This window comes from Filicampus tigris, chromosome 11 (assembly GCF_054856515.1).
Source record: "Filicampus tigris isolate MCC_2025a chromosome 11, RoL_Ftig_1.0, whole genome shotgun sequence".
NCBI lineage: Eukaryota > Metazoa > Chordata > Actinopteri > Syngnathiformes > Syngnathidae > Filicampus > Filicampus tigris.
This window is the reverse complement of record NC_141227.1, coordinates 13,856,955-13,876,806: the sequence shown is the minus strand read 5'-3', so window position 1 is coordinate 13,876,806 and position 19,852 is coordinate 13,856,955. Positions and strand designations below refer to the sequence as shown.

General features: G+C 40.7%; 3 protein-coding genes across 3 annotated transcripts; 1 reads left to right on the top strand and 2 right to left on the bottom strand.

The window, feature by feature from the left end:
• Positions 1-240: 240 nt before the first annotated feature.
• Positions 241-4,203, bottom strand: LOC147139826 (dual specificity protein phosphatase 13A). Its single transcript, XM_086045737.1, has 3 exons — positions 4,064-4,203; positions 2,369-2,586; positions 241-2,294 (listed from the first exon to the last, which is right to left on the bottom strand). Exons 1-3 carry the CDS (start codon positions 4,186-4,188, stop codon positions 2,083-2,085), a joined length of 555 nt encoding a protein of 184 aa, XP_085901863.1. The 5' UTR covers positions 4,189-4,203; the 3' UTR covers positions 241-2,082.
• A 1,253-nt stretch (positions 4,204-5,456) lies between these two features.
• Positions 5,457-6,333, bottom strand: LOC147139825 (dual specificity protein phosphatase 13A-like). Its single transcript, XM_086045736.1, has 3 exons — positions 6,143-6,333; positions 5,770-5,984; positions 5,457-5,697 (listed from the first exon to the last, which is right to left on the bottom strand). Exons 1-3 carry the CDS (start codon positions 6,331-6,333, stop codon positions 5,489-5,491), a joined length of 615 nt encoding a protein of 204 aa, XP_085901862.1. The 3' UTR covers positions 5,457-5,488.
• Positions 6,334-7,289: 956 nt separating this feature from the next.
• LOC147139824 (sphingomyelin synthase-related protein 1-like) lies at positions 7,290-18,668 on the top strand. Its single transcript, XM_086045735.1, has 6 exons — positions 7,290-7,428; positions 10,368-10,985; positions 11,104-11,199; positions 14,192-14,309; positions 14,418-14,568; positions 17,548-18,668. Exons 2-6 carry the CDS (start codon positions 10,372-10,374, stop codon positions 17,850-17,852), a joined length of 1,284 nt encoding a protein of 427 aa, XP_085901861.1. The 5' UTR covers positions 7,290-7,428; positions 10,368-10,371; the 3' UTR covers positions 17,853-18,668.
• Positions 18,669-19,852: the final 1,184 nt, after the last annotated feature.

Sequence of the window (19,852 nt, the reverse complement as noted above, 5' to 3'; positions counted from 1 at the left end):
TGGGTTGTTTGTCTTTTAGCAGCAACTCCTGGAGCTAGGTCGCAGAGGGGGGGCGGGGGCTCATGCGGCGCATCCCTCAGAGATATCCTAGTCGAGTACACACACATGCACAACAAATAAGACTACAATGAATTATATGTGGGCTGAGGGCTGGATTTTCTATGACTGTGGGGTATAGATCTGCACGTCGGTGGGTTAGGCCCAATGGTGGTAATTTCGAAGATAAGCACAAACCGTCGGCGCTACGAGAGAGAGGGCTGTGCCGCTGTGGGTGTGATCACAGCTGACTTCAGTCATGGCATATCCAAGCAGCTCCTTTCACTCCCTTTGAACGTGCAGTGCTATAGTCGTGTGCTAGAGTCTCGATATGGCAGAAGCACATCTGCACGGAAGTGGGCACTTCCGCTTTGCGTTGATACAAAAATCCCGATCAAGGTGCAGATGCGCTCGCTATAAATATAGAGCAGTTAGTGTCAATGGCTTCCTTTGATAGCACTGCGGCGTTAAACTCATCGCAAAATAAAGACAACTTTTCACAACAGATTCAAGTAGACCTGTTTAATCCCTTGTGACAACCCGCCGCAGGTCCTCTCAACGGAATAACAATATGGCATTATCCATTGAACTTTAACATTTGCTGGCTCACTTAGTTCCACAAGTGTGCATTGTCGTTACGTAACATGTCTCTCTATGGGGAACACTGCTGCTCTCCTTGGAGAAGAACTGACATTTACCAGTACTGTATTTGCTCTATTTTTAGGATCAAATAACATGTATTGATAGCATGTTTTTTATTAATTTGTGGTATTTTGTATTATTTCATTATTTATCACATTGCTTTATATGAGTATGACAGCAACTGACATTTTCCTGTATCATATGACCTACATTTGGCCTTGTGAAGAAAATCTGTAAATGATTTGGCACTATTGAAAACATAATGTAATTAATCAAATGTAATGGTATTTGAACTAATTATTAATTTGAAATAATAATAATAATAGTAATATCATTATTGAAATTGGACACTGTGGTACATAATAATATTCATATGCAGTAAGAAAAATAAATTTTAAAATAATATTATCACATATTGTGATTATTAAACAATTGATCACTTATTTAAATGCTGCTATTGCTATGTGATGTGATATTTAATAATCATATCCAAATGGATCATTCATTGTCATTGATTTTATTGTTTCTCTATGATTGTATTGTTTAGCTTATTTTTATGATAATGTTTTAAGTTCTGCATAACATTTAGATAGCAAAAAGCAGTTGCATGGTTTGGGGCGAGATGATTTCAAGATGAATGATGCAATGCAATTTGTAGTTTTTTGTTGAATTCAATTTACATAATTTTTATTACAATTACTGTGCTCATCAATGACATAAACTATAGTTAAGGTTATTATGTGCAATTAAAAACAACCAAACACCGTGTGCATTCTTAATATATTCATTGATAAATAAATTTGAGTGTTTCATGAAGATGAAGAAGTCAATCCCCCAAATTTTCTTGTCAAGAATATGTTCTATGAGCCTCCACTAGTGAAAACACGGCATTCTGATTAATATTGTGTTTGGGGAATATGAGTTAAGCAGCAAAATCCACCCGTTTTTAGCCATCTCAGGGGGTGGCCATTTTGTTACTTGCTGTCAACTGAAAATGACATCACCGTTGCTCGGGGCTCAGGTCGCAACCAATCAGGGCTCACATGTTTTCTGAAGCAGAGCCGTGATTGGTTGTTGCATGAGTACTAAGCAACTGTGATGTCATTTTCAGTTGACAGCAAGTGGCAAAATGGCCACCGCCTGACGGATGGATTTTACTGCTTAACTCATACTACACAAAATATTAATCAGATTCCCGTGTTTTGACTAGTAGACCATTTTTGGGTTGACTCCCCCTTTAAATGGTTATAAAATAGTATTGTATGTACAAAGTTGTTGATATTTTGATGTGTGACAAGAATGGAGAAATATGGAAATTCAAAACACCTCCTGTAGTGTTGTCCATACAAGATGTTTGTCGGGGAGTCGTAGCAGAAAGTAGGTGAAAACAAAGTAGGTGTCACTTCAAAGGAGGGGACACAAACTCCTTTTGAATGCCAAATGTTCACTCAGCTTGTGGAGGAGCATCAGGAAGTTCCGATTGGGGTAAATGGCTCGCTTTTGCACTAAGTGCCTCAGAGCATCGTGGAGGGTGAGACGCTGACGCAGCATCAGGTAGGACAGCACCAGTGTGGCTGAGCGGCTCACACCCATAATGCAATGCACCAGAACTTTTCCTGAAAAGTTGCAGGAAGAAAATCAAAGGCCAGATTACAAATACAGAGAGTGAATGACACATGCTTATGCTTACCTTTGTCGTTCTTTAGGCCTTTATGGATGAAGTCTGCTGCAGGTTTGAAATACTGGCTGAGGTCAAAGCGGTCCGAGTCTTCTGCTGGTATGCCGCAGTAAATGCAAGCGTCGCCATAGAAACGTTGGTCCCCGATGCTTCCCTGCTTGGAGTGAGCCGCGTTCAGGATGTGAGTGATGCCCAGCTTGGCTAAAGTCTTTTTATTCTGTGCTACAGCTCTAAAAAAACAAACAAGCGCAAGCATTGATCTATCTAACTAAATATTTGATCAAGCAAATGCATCTAGTCGGATGATGACATCCTGTTCTTGATCCAGCATCTGAATATTTCTACGTAAAGTAATTAGTGATTTATGCTACACCACTGTAGCATAATACAACGTTTGAACAGCAAAAGAAAACTACCAAAATAAAGGGAATGGTTCTTAAAATACTACATCAAAAAGTATTGTACTATAAACTTAAATACATTGCTTCCACCTGTGCCTCTATTAAAGCGCTTGTCCTGGTAGTACAGAAATAAGTAAGCCTTCAAGTTGAAAAAAAGTCATAACAAAAAAAAAAGATCTGCCAAGGGGAAAAGGCCAAATGATGAACCAAAAGAAGAGTCTACAACTTCCAGGAAAAAGAAAGTTTCATTTAAGAGACAGTTTCACCAGTCTGTGTTTTTATCGCTAACGGTGATTGATTGTCACTCACCAAAACCACTCTGTGAAATATGTGGTGACAGACTCTGAAATTGGGCAATGAAGCTGTCCAAAATTGCACCCCCGCCCCCAAAAAAACAATATTTCTTGCTTCCATTTCTAACACCCTATCTTTCTCTACAACGATGGCGACAAAAAACTAACCAACTCCCTAAAATGGATGCCTCTGATGTCCTATTATAGGAAGAAAATATACAAAACAGTTACTGTAATCATCTCAGATCTTATTGGTCACACACTGACATTAAATAGTTAAATGCAGAGCCTGACTGAGTTCTGATGCTCACCAAAACAGTAGCACCTACAGAGGCAAATAAAACGGTCTTTCAGGCGAATTAAGTTTTCTTTACATTGTAAACAAGAGTATTAATTAAAGATGATCTTACGTTAGTTAGACAACATCCTTAAAGCTGAAGTCTACCCAAAATTGTTCTTTACAATAATATATTCTATGCAGACCCACTAGCCAAAATAGGGCATTCTAATTAATATTGTGTTTGTGGAATATGAGTTAAGCAGTAAAGTCCCCCCTTTTTTGTCCATCTCCCGGGTCGGCCATTTTGCCGCTTGCTGTCGACTGAAAATGACATCACAGTTGCGCAGGGCTTAGATAATGGCCAATCTTGGCTCAGCTTCAGAAACCAGGTGAGCCGTGATTGGTCGTTACCCGAGCAACTGTGATGTCATTTTCAGTCGACAAAAGTGACAAAATGGCCTACCCATGAGATGTGAAAAAATGGGTGGATTTTGCCGCTTATTTCATATTCCACAAACGCATTATTAATCAGAATGATACGATTAGGTTGTGAAGGCGCATAGAACATTTTTGGGGGGTTGACAATTAGTGTTCCAGAGCAGTAGACTCTGACACATGATCGCTGGTGTCTTAGACATTGTTTGAATGAGTCCCATTTTCTCAATTATTAAGATTATCTCTATTAGAATGACTCTCAAGTGCCCTCCTTGCCCTAGACTGAGGCGTGACTCACATGTTTCCTATGTAGAGGTTTGGCCAGACTTCATCCACTGCAGTGAGTTCCAGTGTGCAGGAATCCAGAATGAGTTCCAGTTGTTTAATGAGCACCAGGTCCTGTTGCTCCTTGCGCCCTGACATTATCTCCTCGCAGGCACAAGGACCACAACCCCATGTGTGTGTGTGTGTGTGTGTGTGCGTGTGTGTGTGTATGTGAGTGAGAGAAAGAGAAGTGTCTCGTCACTGCCAAAGGCTGCTCACTGCTCCTTTGAAGGACACCAGCAGCTGCTTGTATGGACGTTGCCGGCCTCCAAAATTAGCTCGTTGCTCTTCGGTTGGCTACGTGTCACTATTTGACGTTGCACGATCGCCAAAAGTCAAAGAAAGAGAGGTCACTCCAGCAGTGCGACTTCCTGTCTACTGATTTTCAACACCAATAGTATGTTGACTAAAAGCAGCTGAGCTTGGAAGTTATTCTTCCAAGCATGAGAATTGGCATGACATCATGACACAGGTGCCTAACATGGGTCACGGGTCAATTATGATAAAATTCTGCAAAACATTTTTGTTTGATTTTTTTTCAAGAAGCAACTCATTTTATATAGCCAAGGATGTTTTAATCAATGCTTGGTCAAAACATTCATGTCTTCTGTTTTCTTTATTGTTAGTTTATGGATAGTATATCTCCATGTTATGGCGATACGTTTGATATTTTAGTGAGTTTGGGACATTTGATATTTTTGTGAGTTTGGGATAGGAAATATGAATATATATCATAAATCCTACATATCAAATAAAATGAAATACATATTCATTAAAATATACAGTAAAATATTATTTACACCGGTGGAGTTAGGGACAAGCCCGCAAATAGCGAAAATCTGCGTTTAACTGAGGCCCATTAAAATGCATTGGTAAAATGTTTTTTTAAAATGTCCGGGCAAAAAAAAAAAACATTTGAAAAAAAAAAAAAAGCGTAAATACGTAAATCCGTCAGTGCTAAACAGTGTGTAGTTCAGTAAATTTAAAATTTCTCCATTAATTTTGGGATTCTCTTTCCATCCATCCATCCATTATCTGTACCGCTTCTCCTAACAAGGGTCGCGGGGCGTGCTGGAGCCTATCCCAGCTGTCTTTGGGCAGTAGGCGGGGGACACCCTGAACTGGTTGCCAGCCAATCGCAGGGCACACAGAGACAAACATCCGCACTCACAATCACACCTAGGGCCAATTTAGAGTGTGATTCTCTTTCCCTGTTTTAAAATTCAAATAATTTTAGTTCACAATTTGATAATTTTTTGTACTACTGTTTGTATACTTTAAAACACCATTTCATTTCCTTTCACAAGTATATTACTGTACCATTACATGAATGCTTATTTTTCTTCACTGTTTGTCTTTAGAAGAACTGATCAGCAATAAAGCTGCATCTGATGAATTTTTATTTTGGCACGGTCTCTTCTTTGCTCTGCAGGTTTTGTTGGAGGCGCATCAGCTGCCGCAGGAAGCCTCTATTTGGAAAGATCCAGCGCTTCTGCTGCACACACTTGATGGCGGACAGGAGATCGAGGTGATGGCGAATCATCAGGTAGGCAAGGACCAACGTGGCCGAGCGACTCACACCAACAGCACAGTGCACCAGTATCCTTCCTGGTGATAAAAACGATTTATTGGAGGGTGTTCAACACCTTGGCAGGCTTTCCCAGCAGCATCACACATTACCTCCTGACGTCAGAGCCCGATCGATGAAAGCAGCAGCGGGGTAGAAGAAAGGTGAAAGGTCAAATGTGGGCAGGTCATTGGCTGGCACTCCGTAGTATTTCACCGTGGTTCCGTAAAAGTCGTCGCTGCCTTTGCAGCATAGTTTACCATGTGAGGCATTCAGCACGTGAGTGATGCCCAGTGTCCACAGTGCGAATTTATCATGAGACATGAACCTATAGAAAAAAAAAAAGACAGCCTATAAAATTTATATGCAGGGCATGCCAAAAGTCACATGTACACTTCTTTCTTTGTGTTTTGTTTCAAGCATTACTCTGACAGACATGAGACCCTCAGCATTTGACAGTTTAGGCTTGCTATACAGCATACTCACATGTCCCCCAGGTACAGGTTGGGCCACACCTCGTCTCCATGGCGACAGGAGCGCGGCGCTGCATGTAAAATCTCCAACAACTCCTCGAGAGAGATCTCTGTTGTCGAATGCTCACCCTCCGTGCCATCTTCTCTCACATTGTCATTCCTGGAGTCTTCAGTGTCACGTCTCACTGCTGACACACCACTCATGACAAAGCTAAAGAGATGTTTTTTTAAACCTAACACTAAAACACTCACATACTGTGTTGCCCTCTATGCACTTTTGCGCTATTTGACTGCTAAAGACAGGTGGGGATGTTTGGCAGAGGGAAGACTTTCATGGGACTGTTTTCAGTCAACACTTTAACTGTTCGTTAAGTTTCAAAACAAGATCACTTTGAAAAGGGAAGTTAAATTGAATCCAGATGGACAATTTTGATTAAGGGAGACAAATTTGTGAAGCGTCATATTTTTTTGTTTGTCCATCTGTGTGTTAGTTAGCAGGTTGCTTTCTTTTTTCATGAATGATGGCAAACAGATGGTTGGTGTTATTATAATTCCGCGTGGGTGCATAATTCCATTGATGCCATAGTTACTCACATTGTGGGAATGAATTCCTGTACAAGCCCCATTGAAGACTTTCATAATGTTTAGATTCTCCCTTTGTATCACACCTCTACAAAGTTTTATTTTTTTTAACCTTATGATGCAACCATATTTGGTGATGATTTTTTTCAGTCAACATGGCTACCACATGATTCAATATAAAAGAATACAACCACATTATAAGCAAGGAAAACTGATCAAAGTGTTTTTTTTAATGTAGCGTGCTGCTAAATTCGGGACTCAGACAAAATGCATATTTTCAAGAGATGCCATTTTCATCTGCGTTTAATTTGTTCAATTGGAAGGCGACTAGAGGGATATTTATTTATTTATTCGTTTATAGTTTATAACTTTACGTCATAATAATAGGGATTATATGATACAGCGTATTTGTGAAGATGACATTACAGCATCCATTACAATTTTCATTATTTTATTTTTTTAATGTTGAGACGCACTTTCAACACATTGAAATCCTCTTCCTGCATTTGGCCAGAAGGTGGCAATGCGCCTGAGATGTAGCCTTCAAGAGGCGCTTGTTGTTACTCTTGTCTGTCTGTTGTTGGTTATTGCCACTTCCTGTTTGCCGTTGCCTAGTTGTGAAAGCCGAAAGCATGATACGTTCTTGCAATGCGAGAGGAAGACGGTTCACCTCCTCCTTCTCCCCCCTCTGACACAAGTACTAACACTGGTTCTTTGGTAAGAAAACAATTATTCTACATCTTACCAAATGTCTGTAGTTTACGCCTGCACAGGTTTGACCCTACGTCTTTATTTGGTTTCATTTTGCCGCGTAGTTTCACACAGCTGTTTATTTATGTTACTCTAGTAACAAATAGAAAGCACGTTACTGTACTGTACTGAGTTTCCCTCAGGGTGCGGTTGCAGTTGTTTTTCCGATTTTCGGTATTTGCCATAATATTCCGAGTTACTTTACAGGCTGAAAGGCCCATATTGTGCAATTGAGTCTCATCACGTCTCGTGTGTCAGTGTGTGACTCAAAAAGCACAACAAGCTGACTTGACACCGCAGCCCATCCCAGAGGGCTGCTCGCGTTGCCACAGAGGTTTTCGAGGGTGTGCAATGGTTACGCTATAATGGGGACAGGAGTTAAATCATACTGTATTGGCTGAAAGCATTCTTTCCCAGGCAAACATTATTGTTTGTTTTTATTTATATGAAATCTCAATCCATCCAAGGGAATACAATATAATCTTTAACATCAGCACAACTAATGATCTGATAAGTGACGAGACGTCTTAAATGGGATTTGCAGTGGTAGGTTATTCTTTGCAAGGAACTGACAATGTAAACGGACCATTCTTTAAGTGTCTGTATCTTATTTATGTCTAATCTGCCCAGCCTGTTGGGAGTTCCTGTTGATGTTGTTGATGTTGTTTTTCTGCTTGCTTCATGTGACATCCTTTGGGGTTTAAGACTGGAATTTAAGACAGAGAAGACTTGGAAAGCCCAGTTTTCATTTTTGTCTGTAAAATAATTTTATGGTTTGTAATACTTACCTGTATACTTCAGTTACACTGCACCCAAAGATAATATTGCCTCTTTACATGATTCCTGCCATACGAAACCAGATGTCACTGTAATGTATCTCAAACACCTAATGGAGCATGACAAAGGTATACTGACACATGTGTTGACTTTGTGTACACTACTGCAGGTCAACATGAAAAGCCATGCATTTTGTAATTCATCTGTCCATGTTGTTTGGGTCTGGGTGACCTTTGAGCCAATGGGTGGAGCGCAGCAGGCTGCGCTGTGGTCATCTTATCTGCAGGTCAAAGGGCAAGGACAGTTTATTTAATCTGTATGCATGTCAATTGCAGTAATCTGACTGGAGTATTGATGCCAACTTTTTAAAAAAAAAATACATATGAAAAACAAGAGTTTCCCCATAGTCAGTATGCAGTCATCAGAATGCAGAGGATGTGTCTAACCTTTAGTAGTGCAAAAATTGGCTAGTCATCACTTTAGACATCTTGACTAAAGTGCCACTTATATCACCTCTACAAAATAAAAAAAATATAATGTAAATATTCATCCATTGATAAGCATTTTTACTATATCTCAAATTGATATATGTGGGGATTTGTCTTCAAAATTAATGGCACTGAAGACTTTTTGCAAGGCATTCTACAGGTCTGTGAGGTAACCGCAAAACAACAACAAAACACACATGTGAACACCATCTAACAGGGCTGAAGCACAAAGACTGCTCAAATATTGCCATTCTGATAGACTATTACTCAAACATTGTGCCTGCTGTAATAAAATCAAAATATGCTTTGAGATAATATTGCTAGGGCAACCACCTTTTTAGTTCCTATTTTAATTCCACTCGTGTGCACTGAATGATTGAACAGCGCTGCCTTATTAGCTTTTCGTTCCGTGACCAGAGTCAACTCAAATCGCTTGTACCTTAAATCATCTTTCCCGACTGAAAAAATTTACCGGTAAATGTTGGTCATCAGTTCCAGCCCCGCGTTGTGCTCCTTCTGATCTGGTGTGTGTGACTTGGCTACCAAGTGGCAGTATTGGTGGGTGCCACCAAATTAGAATATCGAGGAAATGTCCATTTATTTCAATCATTTGTTTCAAAAAGTGAAAAATTTATTGTTATATTAGTTCGCCGGTCACCACACACAAAGTGAAATAATTCAAGCCTTTATTTGTTTCAATATTGATGATTATGTCAGACAGACACAAAAAAATTGTGTTTCGCAAAATTAGAATGTTTCATGTGACCAACAAAAAAAAAAAGATCTTAAACCCAGAAATGTTGGCCTTGTTAAAAGTATATTGAAGTAATATGCCCTCAGTACTATGTTGGGCCTCCTTTTGCATTAATGACAGCATCAAGGCCAGCCTTTGGCACAGTTGAGTTCATTGCCTTGATATTGGCCTTCAGTTTGTCTGCATAACAAGGTTTCTGTTCACTCGTCTTCCTCTTGACAATACCCCATACATTTTTAATGGGGTTCAGGTCAGGCGAGTTTTCTGGCCATTCAAGTACAATTATTAAATGACTATTAAACCAGGTATTGGTAGTTTTGGCTTTCCCAAGAGTTTCCCCAGGTGACTCTGTTAGCCGCATTCTCGCAGAGGATCAAGAAAATAGACCGCTGTGAGTATTGTAGTGTCTGTCTGCATATGTGGCTGCACCATTTGTAGTCAAATATCTGTCGCTTACAGGGTTATTTCCACATTGATGCTATCCTTTAGCCCGTCTATGGCGTTTTTGCATTGTGTGTTAGCATGAAGCCAGTCTCTGAGATTCCCCCCCCCCCCTATCTATTTTACACTAAGCACTGGTTGAAAGATAAATGATCAAAACAGTGCTTTCGCCCTTTTATGTAATAATGTACAATTTAATCCTGGTTACATCTTAAATAACAGGCTTATTCATCCAGTTGCACTGAGTAGGTGACAAAAAGAAAAGAAACGTCAATGCAGCTCATTCAAGCGATGTAATGAACTTGTCGTTTCTTTCAAGTGGCGATGACGCTGGAAGGTTTTGATCAGTCGGCGTAGCCTCCTGCATGCTCTGAATGGTCCCTTTCAAAGCATCTGTTGCGTCATGGAGTCATCTGTAGCGTCGGGTGGTGTGTGTCTGTCTGCAGTGGCATGGCATCAGAGAGCGGTGTGAGTGCATGGAGCTGCAAGCAGGTGGCCCAATGGCTGCAGGCGGAAGGATTCGCCGACTATGTGGATCTGCTATGCGCTGACCACCGCCTGGATGGGCCCAGTCTTCTGGCTCTGACTGAGGCCGACCTACGCGGGCCTCCTCTGAGCCTCACCGTGCTGGGGGACATCAAGAGGTTGGCCATATCCCTCCGCCAGCTCCAGAGAAAGAACCAAGCCCAGCTGGAGGAGCTGGGTCTCAAGACTCACGACAGCCCGGCGCGTGGGCCTCCCGCGGCGGCCGAGTGGGGCTCGTGCGACAGAGGCGACAGTCGCTGCAACGGAGCCGACTTCTCCGGGAATGGCGTTGAGCTCCGACAGAGGAACGGCGCTCGAGCTGAATACGGCTCCGGAGCGACGCTGTGTCACACGCACTCCAATGGAAGATGTCGGCAGCACCTGGCTGGAAGGCTTGACCCGGAGGTGTGGAAGACCATCTTGAGTGTCATTTATGTCTTTTTAGTGTTTGGCTTTACTTCCTTCGTTATGGTCATCGTACACGAGCGTGTGCCAGATATGAGGACGTATCCACCGCTTCCTGACATCTTCTTGGACAGGTATCAGCTTTACATGCACCGAGATAAACAACATATAGATTGTCCACTATAGTTCATTTGCACCTTGACCTCATATCTAATCTACATGCTGACACGGGTGTATTTTAACCCCTGACAGTGTTCCGAGAATCCCTTGGGCTTTTGCAATGGCTGAAGCCTGTGGCCTCATCCTGTGCTACATGCTTATTTTGATCCTGCTGCTACATAAACACAGGTAACCCTAAGCTCCGCCCATCATAATGTTACACAGACCTATACAGTCGCCACACATTTAATTCAGTGTGCAGACCTGAGCTCCATGAAAACATGAGTTTCACCTAATAAAATACTGCAAATACTAGGGGTGTAACAATTAATCGAAAATCGATTAGAAATCGATTCAAACCAATTAATTGAATAATCGATTTGAATTGAACTCTGACATTTCAGCACTCACAAGCCGTATACAGCAACACCTAACAAAAAACAGACCATACCTAGGCTATTTGAAGATACTAATTTAGAGTGCTAAAAAATGATGTCTTTACATTTTTTTCCATTCCAGATGCATACCACATTTGGAATATGTAGATCAAATTATGCGCTTGCGCCAAACATCATTGCGTATTGCGTGTGTGGATGGCTGCAGCACCACACTAGCTCACAGAGACGAGCATGGTAACAATTTTTTAAAAATCGAATTGAAAATCGTCAACTGAAAAATCAAACCACTCAGGAAAGCGTAGTGCCATGCCAAAAATGACAGCGTGCTGTCCTTGTGTTTGTGTGCCGAGTGGCAATTTCTCTACTCAGCAGCATGCACAATCAGGAGAATAAGGCAGTAGGTGAGGAGAACTTCTTTCCCACAGATACCACTACAATAAACAATTCCAAATCATAACCACAAGATCTGTTTGAAGAAAGGTCGTAACATCAACAGACACGCAATAATTGACGATCTTTAGATTCTGAATTACCTTGTGAAAATGCAGAAGATGCTGATCTCTGTGCTGCTAACGGCAAGTTAACTCCCGGTGCATCGTAAAACATCAAACCTAACTTAACACAACTCACACCACAAAATGTGACAGGACTGGACCAATTTCAAAATCAGACTAATTCTGCTCACAAAAGCGAGTGCCGTATATTTGTTTTTTGGTCGGGGCACATTGCAGTGGGAGCATGCGCTCCAATAGTCCCTGATGCAACCAAAAATTGTACCAATAAAATGTAATAAAAGTCAACATAAACAATGCAACAACACAAATTATCACATGTGGTGGGATTATGTAACGTGACGGCGGATCAAAGGAAATTGAATCAAATGCATTCTGCTAACAGAAAATATTCGGGATCTGCATTTTTGTTTGACAGTTTATTTGCTAGCAATCTACTTTCTGTCTTCTAGAGAATGACAATACACGTTAGGATTAGACTGATGGGACTCACGGGATGTGGGGTGGAATGCTTCCACTGAGAGGATAACGTCCTCAATCCGGATTTGGAAAATAAATGCCGCCTTGCTCATCACAAAAGCTTCTTTCCGGCATCGAAGAATCCACAAAGTGGGCACATTGAAGCCGTAAAGAAGCATTTATCCGCCTGCGCCTTTTACACAGAAACTAGCCAAGAGGAATGTTGCGCGACGGGGCATCCTACGTTCAGCTAATTAGATGAAGCCAGGATCGTGTCTCTTGGATGGCCACGGTTGCTTGAAACCCAACAGGGCGGAAGAAGTGAGGGTCAAACTTTACACCCCTGTCACAGCATTGGAGAAAAGAAGGGTCTGTCAAAGACAAAGAACAAAAGTTTGGGATCATTGTCCACTTCACAAAGAAGATAAAGTCCAACAGTGCGGCATTAACATTGCCTAATTGGTCTGAACAATTCAGTAAAATAATCAAATTGTGTTCTTCCCCCCGTCCCTCCCGTGAAACAATACGTAAAAATATGGACTACACTTATTAAGCACTGAACTTATATTATACGATATAAATGAAATAAACATATAAAAATAAAGCAAGCAGGGTTTTTTCTATTTCAAAATATCAGCCTTTGCGATTTGAAAATTGCATTCTGCGACGTTAACGATGTCGATTTGAATTTGATTTCTTGTTCAGCCCTATTGCCTACCATCTCTCGTGAGAAGTGGTCAAAGATAGACACAGCTGCCCACGCACTTTCAATTTCTTTATTGAACAAACGGTATGAAAACAAACACAAAAAAAGCACATTCATTTGAGCTGCAAAGACCATAAAGCACTCAACCCCCAGAACAGCTAGCCAGTTCCACACTCTCATCCACTGACACCCACATCACTCACCAGTCCAGGGCCCACTATTTAAAGCCATAAACACTCAAAAGTCTCAGATACTACAGTAAATCAGGAGGAGGACAAAAATAATACCTACACCCCACGTGCACATTGTTGTTTATTAATGCAAAATCAATTTCGAATCAAATCAAATGCTCAAATTCTTAAAAAAAAAAAAAAAAGGAAAACCCACAAGAGTAAAACCCATTAAAACAATATCTTAAAAATTTGCAATGTAGCAACGCTGTGAGAACGCTGTGCCCCACATCAGGTGGAAAATTTTTCCTGCCATTCTGTGTTTGTACAATTAAAGCGGAAGTCAACCTAAACATATTTTTTTCAAGAATATGTTCCCAGCAGCCCCGCTAGTTGAAACACGGCATTCTGATTCATTTTGTGTTTGTGGAATATAAGTTAAGCAGCAAAATTCACTCGTTTTTAGCCATCTAAGGGGGCGGCCATTTTGTCTTCTGTCGGCTGAAAATGACAACTGCTCACAACGACCAATCACGGCTCAGATTCAGAGAGCAGGTCAGCCGTGATTGGTCATTGTGAGCAGTTGTGATGTCATTTTCAGTCGACAGAAGACAAAATGGCCGCCCCCAGAGATGGCTAAAAACGAGTGAATTTTGCTATATTCCACAAACGCAAAATGAATCAGAATGCCGTGTTTCAACTAGTGGGCCTGCTGGGAACATATTCTTGAAAAAAATAACACAGATTCAACACCATATCTGTTGGTTTGACCTGAGTAGTGCATTCCATTTCAGCCATAGTTGCTGCAAGGCTCAATTACTCAGCATACAATTCCACGCTATCAACAATCAATCAATTAGCACGCCGTTGTGCTTGGCAGAGGTAATAATCAATCAACATTTCCCCCTCCCAACCCTACTTTTCTTTTGTATTTAGGTCCATTCTCATTAGGCGGTTGTGTTCTCTGATGGGAACTGTGTTTTTACTTCGCTGCTGCACCATGTTTGTCACCTCGCTGTCCGTGCCTGGCCATCACCTCAAGTGCGCCAGCAAGGTGAGAAGCTACCACGCGCGTTCCGGCCGCTCGGATTCCAGATCCTGCCAGCTGTTGCCGAGGAGCTGCGAGTCGCCGCATGACTGCCGCTAACTCTCGTTCTCTCAGACGTACGGCGATTCGATGGAAAAGATACAGAGGGCACTGACAATCTGGGTCGGATTCGGGATGACTCTGACGGGCGTCCAAACGTGCGGGGACTACATGTTCAGCGGACACACGGTCGTCATTACCCTGCTCAACTTTTTTGTGACAGAATGTGAGTGGTGAAGCATCTTTGGCGTATTTGCCTTGTTTATGCAAATAGTGGCCGTGGGCTTTTATTTACTCAGCTGTAGATGGGGAGGCTTACAGTGTGATGTGTGTGGGAGAGGTGTGCTTTTATTATCATATGAAACAATGCAAAGTATACATTAGAATTTATGAACAGAACAGAGGCAAATTGAGAGAAATGAATGAAATCATATGGAAGCAAATACCATGGTGGAGCGATGACTTGCTGGAAAAATCGGATTTAAAAAAAATGTAAATAGTCTTTTACATCGGTTTTAATACATTTAGATTAGGTGTCTTATTCTGATTAGTTTAATTTTCATTACAATTTTAAAATGGACATCTCATCTAGGGCCCAACCGGCCGGCCTGTTAAATGATGACAAATGGGCAAATTCAAACATCGGTCAAATATTTGCAGATTCTTTTTACTATTCTTTGCTCTAATCGTTCATAGCGGTATGATGAAATTTGTTGATAAGGTCATTCGATGGACCTGTCATTCAAAACGAAAGAAATCTTTTACAAACAATGCTTAGGTGAGCAATGCAAGTCGTGCAAGGAATTGACCTGGATGTCACTGTTTTACACAGTTTGTTTGAAAAAAAACAAAAAAAAACAAATTAGAATACAAACATAATGCAGCATAAATCCAACATAAATGTGTTAAACATGACACAATGTTATTTTATGCATTGTAAATGTTTTAATGAATCATCTGATTCATCGGTAATCAGCATTACCAGTCAGGAGGAGGACAAAAATAATAATAAGCAGTCAGTTATAATACAATCATAATCATGAAAATCCCAATTTATTGGAGACTAATCTTTTTTTTTTTTTTATACAGCAGACCCCAGCATATTCGATAGAGCTCTGTTTCTCTTTGAGGTGCACGTAGACAGCTGAGCCAAAGAGTTCGTCCGTCTATGATGCAACCTGGGCCTGCTCAATGGTTGCTTGGTTTCGCCAAGGCACGCACACACATCAGCGCATCCCTCACTGGACTTGACCGCATACACCAAGTGCACTGAGGAATGCACTGTTTTATAAATTGGGGAAACCAAGCAACCATTACGCAGGAGCACGGTACAACATTTTTCATGGACGTTTTTCGTCGCCAGACAATAAGATAAAATCCCAGAAGACTTTGTAATACTATCATTCTAATTACAGAATGTTGATTCATCTCTGTACTTTGATCATTTTCAAAAATGCTTAACCTGGCCAATGTCTGTTACAGGCCAGGCTAGTACTAATAGATAAATATTACTTTTGTGATTTGTCTAAATTTAGAATTTTTGAGTGGTTAAAATATTTTGATTGGGCTTGATTTCAATCATGGGTTTATTATTTGGTTTGATTTGAAATCACTGGAACGCTATTGGGCCTTAAAGACCCCGTCTTCACATAACGCAATTAGCTTTAATACTTAACAGGGAACTCGCTTACAGTATAGTCTTCATAGGTCTTTACATGCCGCAGTAGGTGTTGCTGTTTTGGTTAGCCAAGGAGTTGAATGATAGTGTACAGTTACTACTCTCTGGGTTTTTTTTCCATCCAAGTGTAGTCAGTTTCCATATATTCTAGAGAAAATGTATTTTTCTTAATATATTTGGGTGTCTAGATTCCAGACTATGTAACAGATTAATTGGATTTCATTATTTCCAAAGGGAAATACGGCTATGGAATCCGTATTATTTGGTTTTAGTCAGACTTTCTGCAACGGATTAAGAGCAAAAACTGAGTTTCCACTGTAGCTGATGCACTGCATCCATTTGAGGAGCAATGGTTATGATCTGTTGATAAGAAAGAATAAACAAGTTATTTTAATGAATAAAAACCAACGTGCACATATATGACTTCCTTGTGCCAATCCATCTGGAAACCATTTGTTCTCAAGACATAAATCTTTAATAACCAACTACTTGAATTTTTAAAGAGGGCTGGATAATTAGCAATTAACGGCCAGCCAGCCACTTGTGAAAACATATTCCACTGCCTTAATGGATGTCCAAGTGGGCTCACTGTCTCTGAGCTTGTTATTCTTAGCCTCCGTATTTACATTTAAATAGAGACTTTAGTAGCATTTATTACATTTTCAGTAACATTTAAAGAAGGAAAACAACCCACACATATTTTTTTCAAGAATATGTCCCAAGCAAGCCCACTAGTTGAAACACGGCATTCTGATAGATATTGCGTTTGTGGAATAAGATTTAATCCACTCGTTTTTAGCCATCTCGGGGGGCGGCCATTTTGTCACTTCTGTCAACTGAAAATAACATCGCAACTGCTCAGGGGCCCAGGTAACGACCAATCACGGATCAGCTTCAGAAAACAGGTCAGCCGTGATTGGTCGTTATCTGAGCACTGGACAGTTGTGATGTCATTTTCAGTCGACAGAAGTGATAAAATGGCCGCCCCCGGAGATAGCAAAAAACAGCTGGATAAACTTATTTTCCACAAATGCAATATTAATCAGAATGCCGTGTTTCAACTAGTGGGCTTGCTTGGGACATATTCTTGAAAAAAAATATTTGGGTTGACTTTAACCATTTATAAGGATCATTTTGGTGTAATTTAACAGTTTATCGGTTGAATCAACACACAGAAAGAACACCATACGGCCTAGATTGAAACATTTACTCAATAGTGGTTGTGGAGGGGGAGTGCTATGTTTAGTGATGCAATAACACATATTTGGTGTGATAATGAGTGTTTACATTCAGCCAGATGGTGTATGTGAGACTGACTCAAAGCACAGTGCTAAAAGTTTGACTCATGGCTCTGTTATTAATCAAATTAGTTTTGGCACCGGCAATATTGACTTGAACGAAATTAGGCTTTGAATACACAAATGAAAGTAAGTTGGTTTGCTCTGGTATTGTGAATAAGCTACAATGATAAAATCCTTCCAAAAAAAAACACAAAAAAAAAATCTCCTTGACTTCCGCTTTTGGCAGACACTCCAAGAACGTGGAATTTGATTCACACCATCTCCTGGGTGTTGAACCTCTTTGGGATCTTCTTCATCCTGGCGGCGCATGAGCACTACTCAATCGACGTCTTCATCGCCTTCTACATCACCACGCGCCTGTTCCTCTATTACCACACCTTGGCCAACACCCGCGCCTACCAGCAGAGCCGCAGGGCTCGCATCTGGTTCCCCATGTTCTCCTTCTTCGAATGCAATGTGAACGGACCCGTCCCCAACCAGTACCACTGGCCTTTCAGTAAACCTGCCTTCATGAAGACGCTCATTGGCTAGACTGTAATACCGGCTCTTGATTCCCCCCCCCCCCCCCCCCAACCCCCTCGTTCATCTGGAGTTTGTGTCCCAGCTCTCGTGTTTGTTTAGGATGACGAGGTGGGCGCAGAGAGACTGCAAATAGGATGAAAGTTGTTCATCAAAGGAAGCCAAAGATATTTGTTCATTTAAAATGATAGCCTCTCTAACCAAATAACTTCTTTTTTTTTTGGCACATGATATAATTTGGGCTGGGGTGGGATGCAGAGGTGGATTTATGGTCTGCATGCACTAAAACACATCCTGGATGGGGTGCACAAGTACAGGTTTGCCTTATGTATTATTACCACTGCGGTGTTCCACTTTAAGCCACTCAGAATTTATCTGGAAACGGTTGTAAGGGGTTTCACACACTTACGTCATGTTTTATTTAATTTATTTGTGGAATGCCACGCTATGATTTTTGGAGAACAGAAGCTTTTATGTATCACGTGAGACTGCGCTCCGACTGCTCACGTCAGCGGCTTGTGAGCAAATAATTGTTTACTTTGTCAGGGTTAAAAAAAAAAAAAACAACAACAACTATGCAATAGCGCATATGCATTTAATGTGATTGTTTACAATTTGTGTTTTATTTGCAATGTAAGTGATAATCCGAATGCCTTTTTGATAATCCGAATGCCTTTTGGCTCACCGACCCAATGTTTACAACAGCAGCAAGTTTTTATATTTTATACAGACTGCGTTTTCACTAACAGTAGTTTTTGCTTTTGTTTTATAAAGTTGATTTTAAATAATTTGTGGATTATTTTTAATTAAAAAAACATATTTAAGTCATTTTATGTGTGAAAGATCTCAAACAGCCGTCTATCTACTTGTGCTGGGTTTCTGCAATATCTGCTGATGAAAGAATACTGCGCTTTCCATTTATTCTTGTGCACTAAGCTCCCAGGTGTATGTTTTCTCTATAAAGGAGAAAGCAAACTAATAATGGCTTTCTGGGTGAACCCAAACAGAATAGATTGAATTTGAACGATCAATCACAGAAAAATAAATGACCTTTTAGGGGGCATGCTCCAAGATTTACTGCTTGCGAGGCTTTAAGTGGTGTAATCAACCCAAACATATATATTTTTTCAAGAATATGTTCGATTTAACAACAGGACCTGATCAGGACGTTCTGATTAATGTTGTGTTTATGGAATATAGCAAAATCCATCCCTTTTTAGCCATCTCAGGGGGCGGCCATTTTGTCACTTCTCTCGACTGAAAATGTCGACCAAATTCTTAGTTAGCTTATTTTTCCTTCCCTTCTTGAAAGTTTTTTTTCCCCAACTGAGTTGTACAGGTAAGGGTGGAAAAGGCTTTGAAGTGATTTATGTTGGTCTTACTGTGTAAACATTTTTTTCTCCACTGCAGACAATCATTTACGCTCACATTCACACAATTTTGAGGCAGAGCTAAGATTCGAACACAGAACTTCAGAAATGTGAAGCAGACATGCTAACTAGTGACTATAAATCACCATGATTGTGTATTCTCATATAAAAGTTAAGTGTGCAGGAAAGTTTGCGCATGGGCTGGACATCTCAAAATATAAATTTGATGCATTGATGCTAGTGTTAAAACCACTCTGGAGGTGCCCTATGGACCGCCGAAATGTAAGTGCAGGGGATGCCTTGTTGCCATGGCAATGACAGAGAGTTGATTCCAGTTTCTAAACCAAAGCAGGCATACATCAATGGATATCAATGTTTTACAGCGCAGTTGTTACATACTTTTGCTTAAAACTTGCATGGACAACTTCACGGGTTTCAGTTTCTTCAATTTTATTTTAAAGTTGCAGTCATGCGTAGCGGGAGCAATGTACAGTTTGGAGAAAAAAATCAGATGAAGTGAGGACGGCAGAGAGAGTGAGAGAGAGAGTGAAGCGTTACATGCTTGGTTGAATTTTACTGACATTTGTGTGTGCGCATCCCTTCACCAACTGATGAATAAAACATCCCAATCTCTGCCAATGG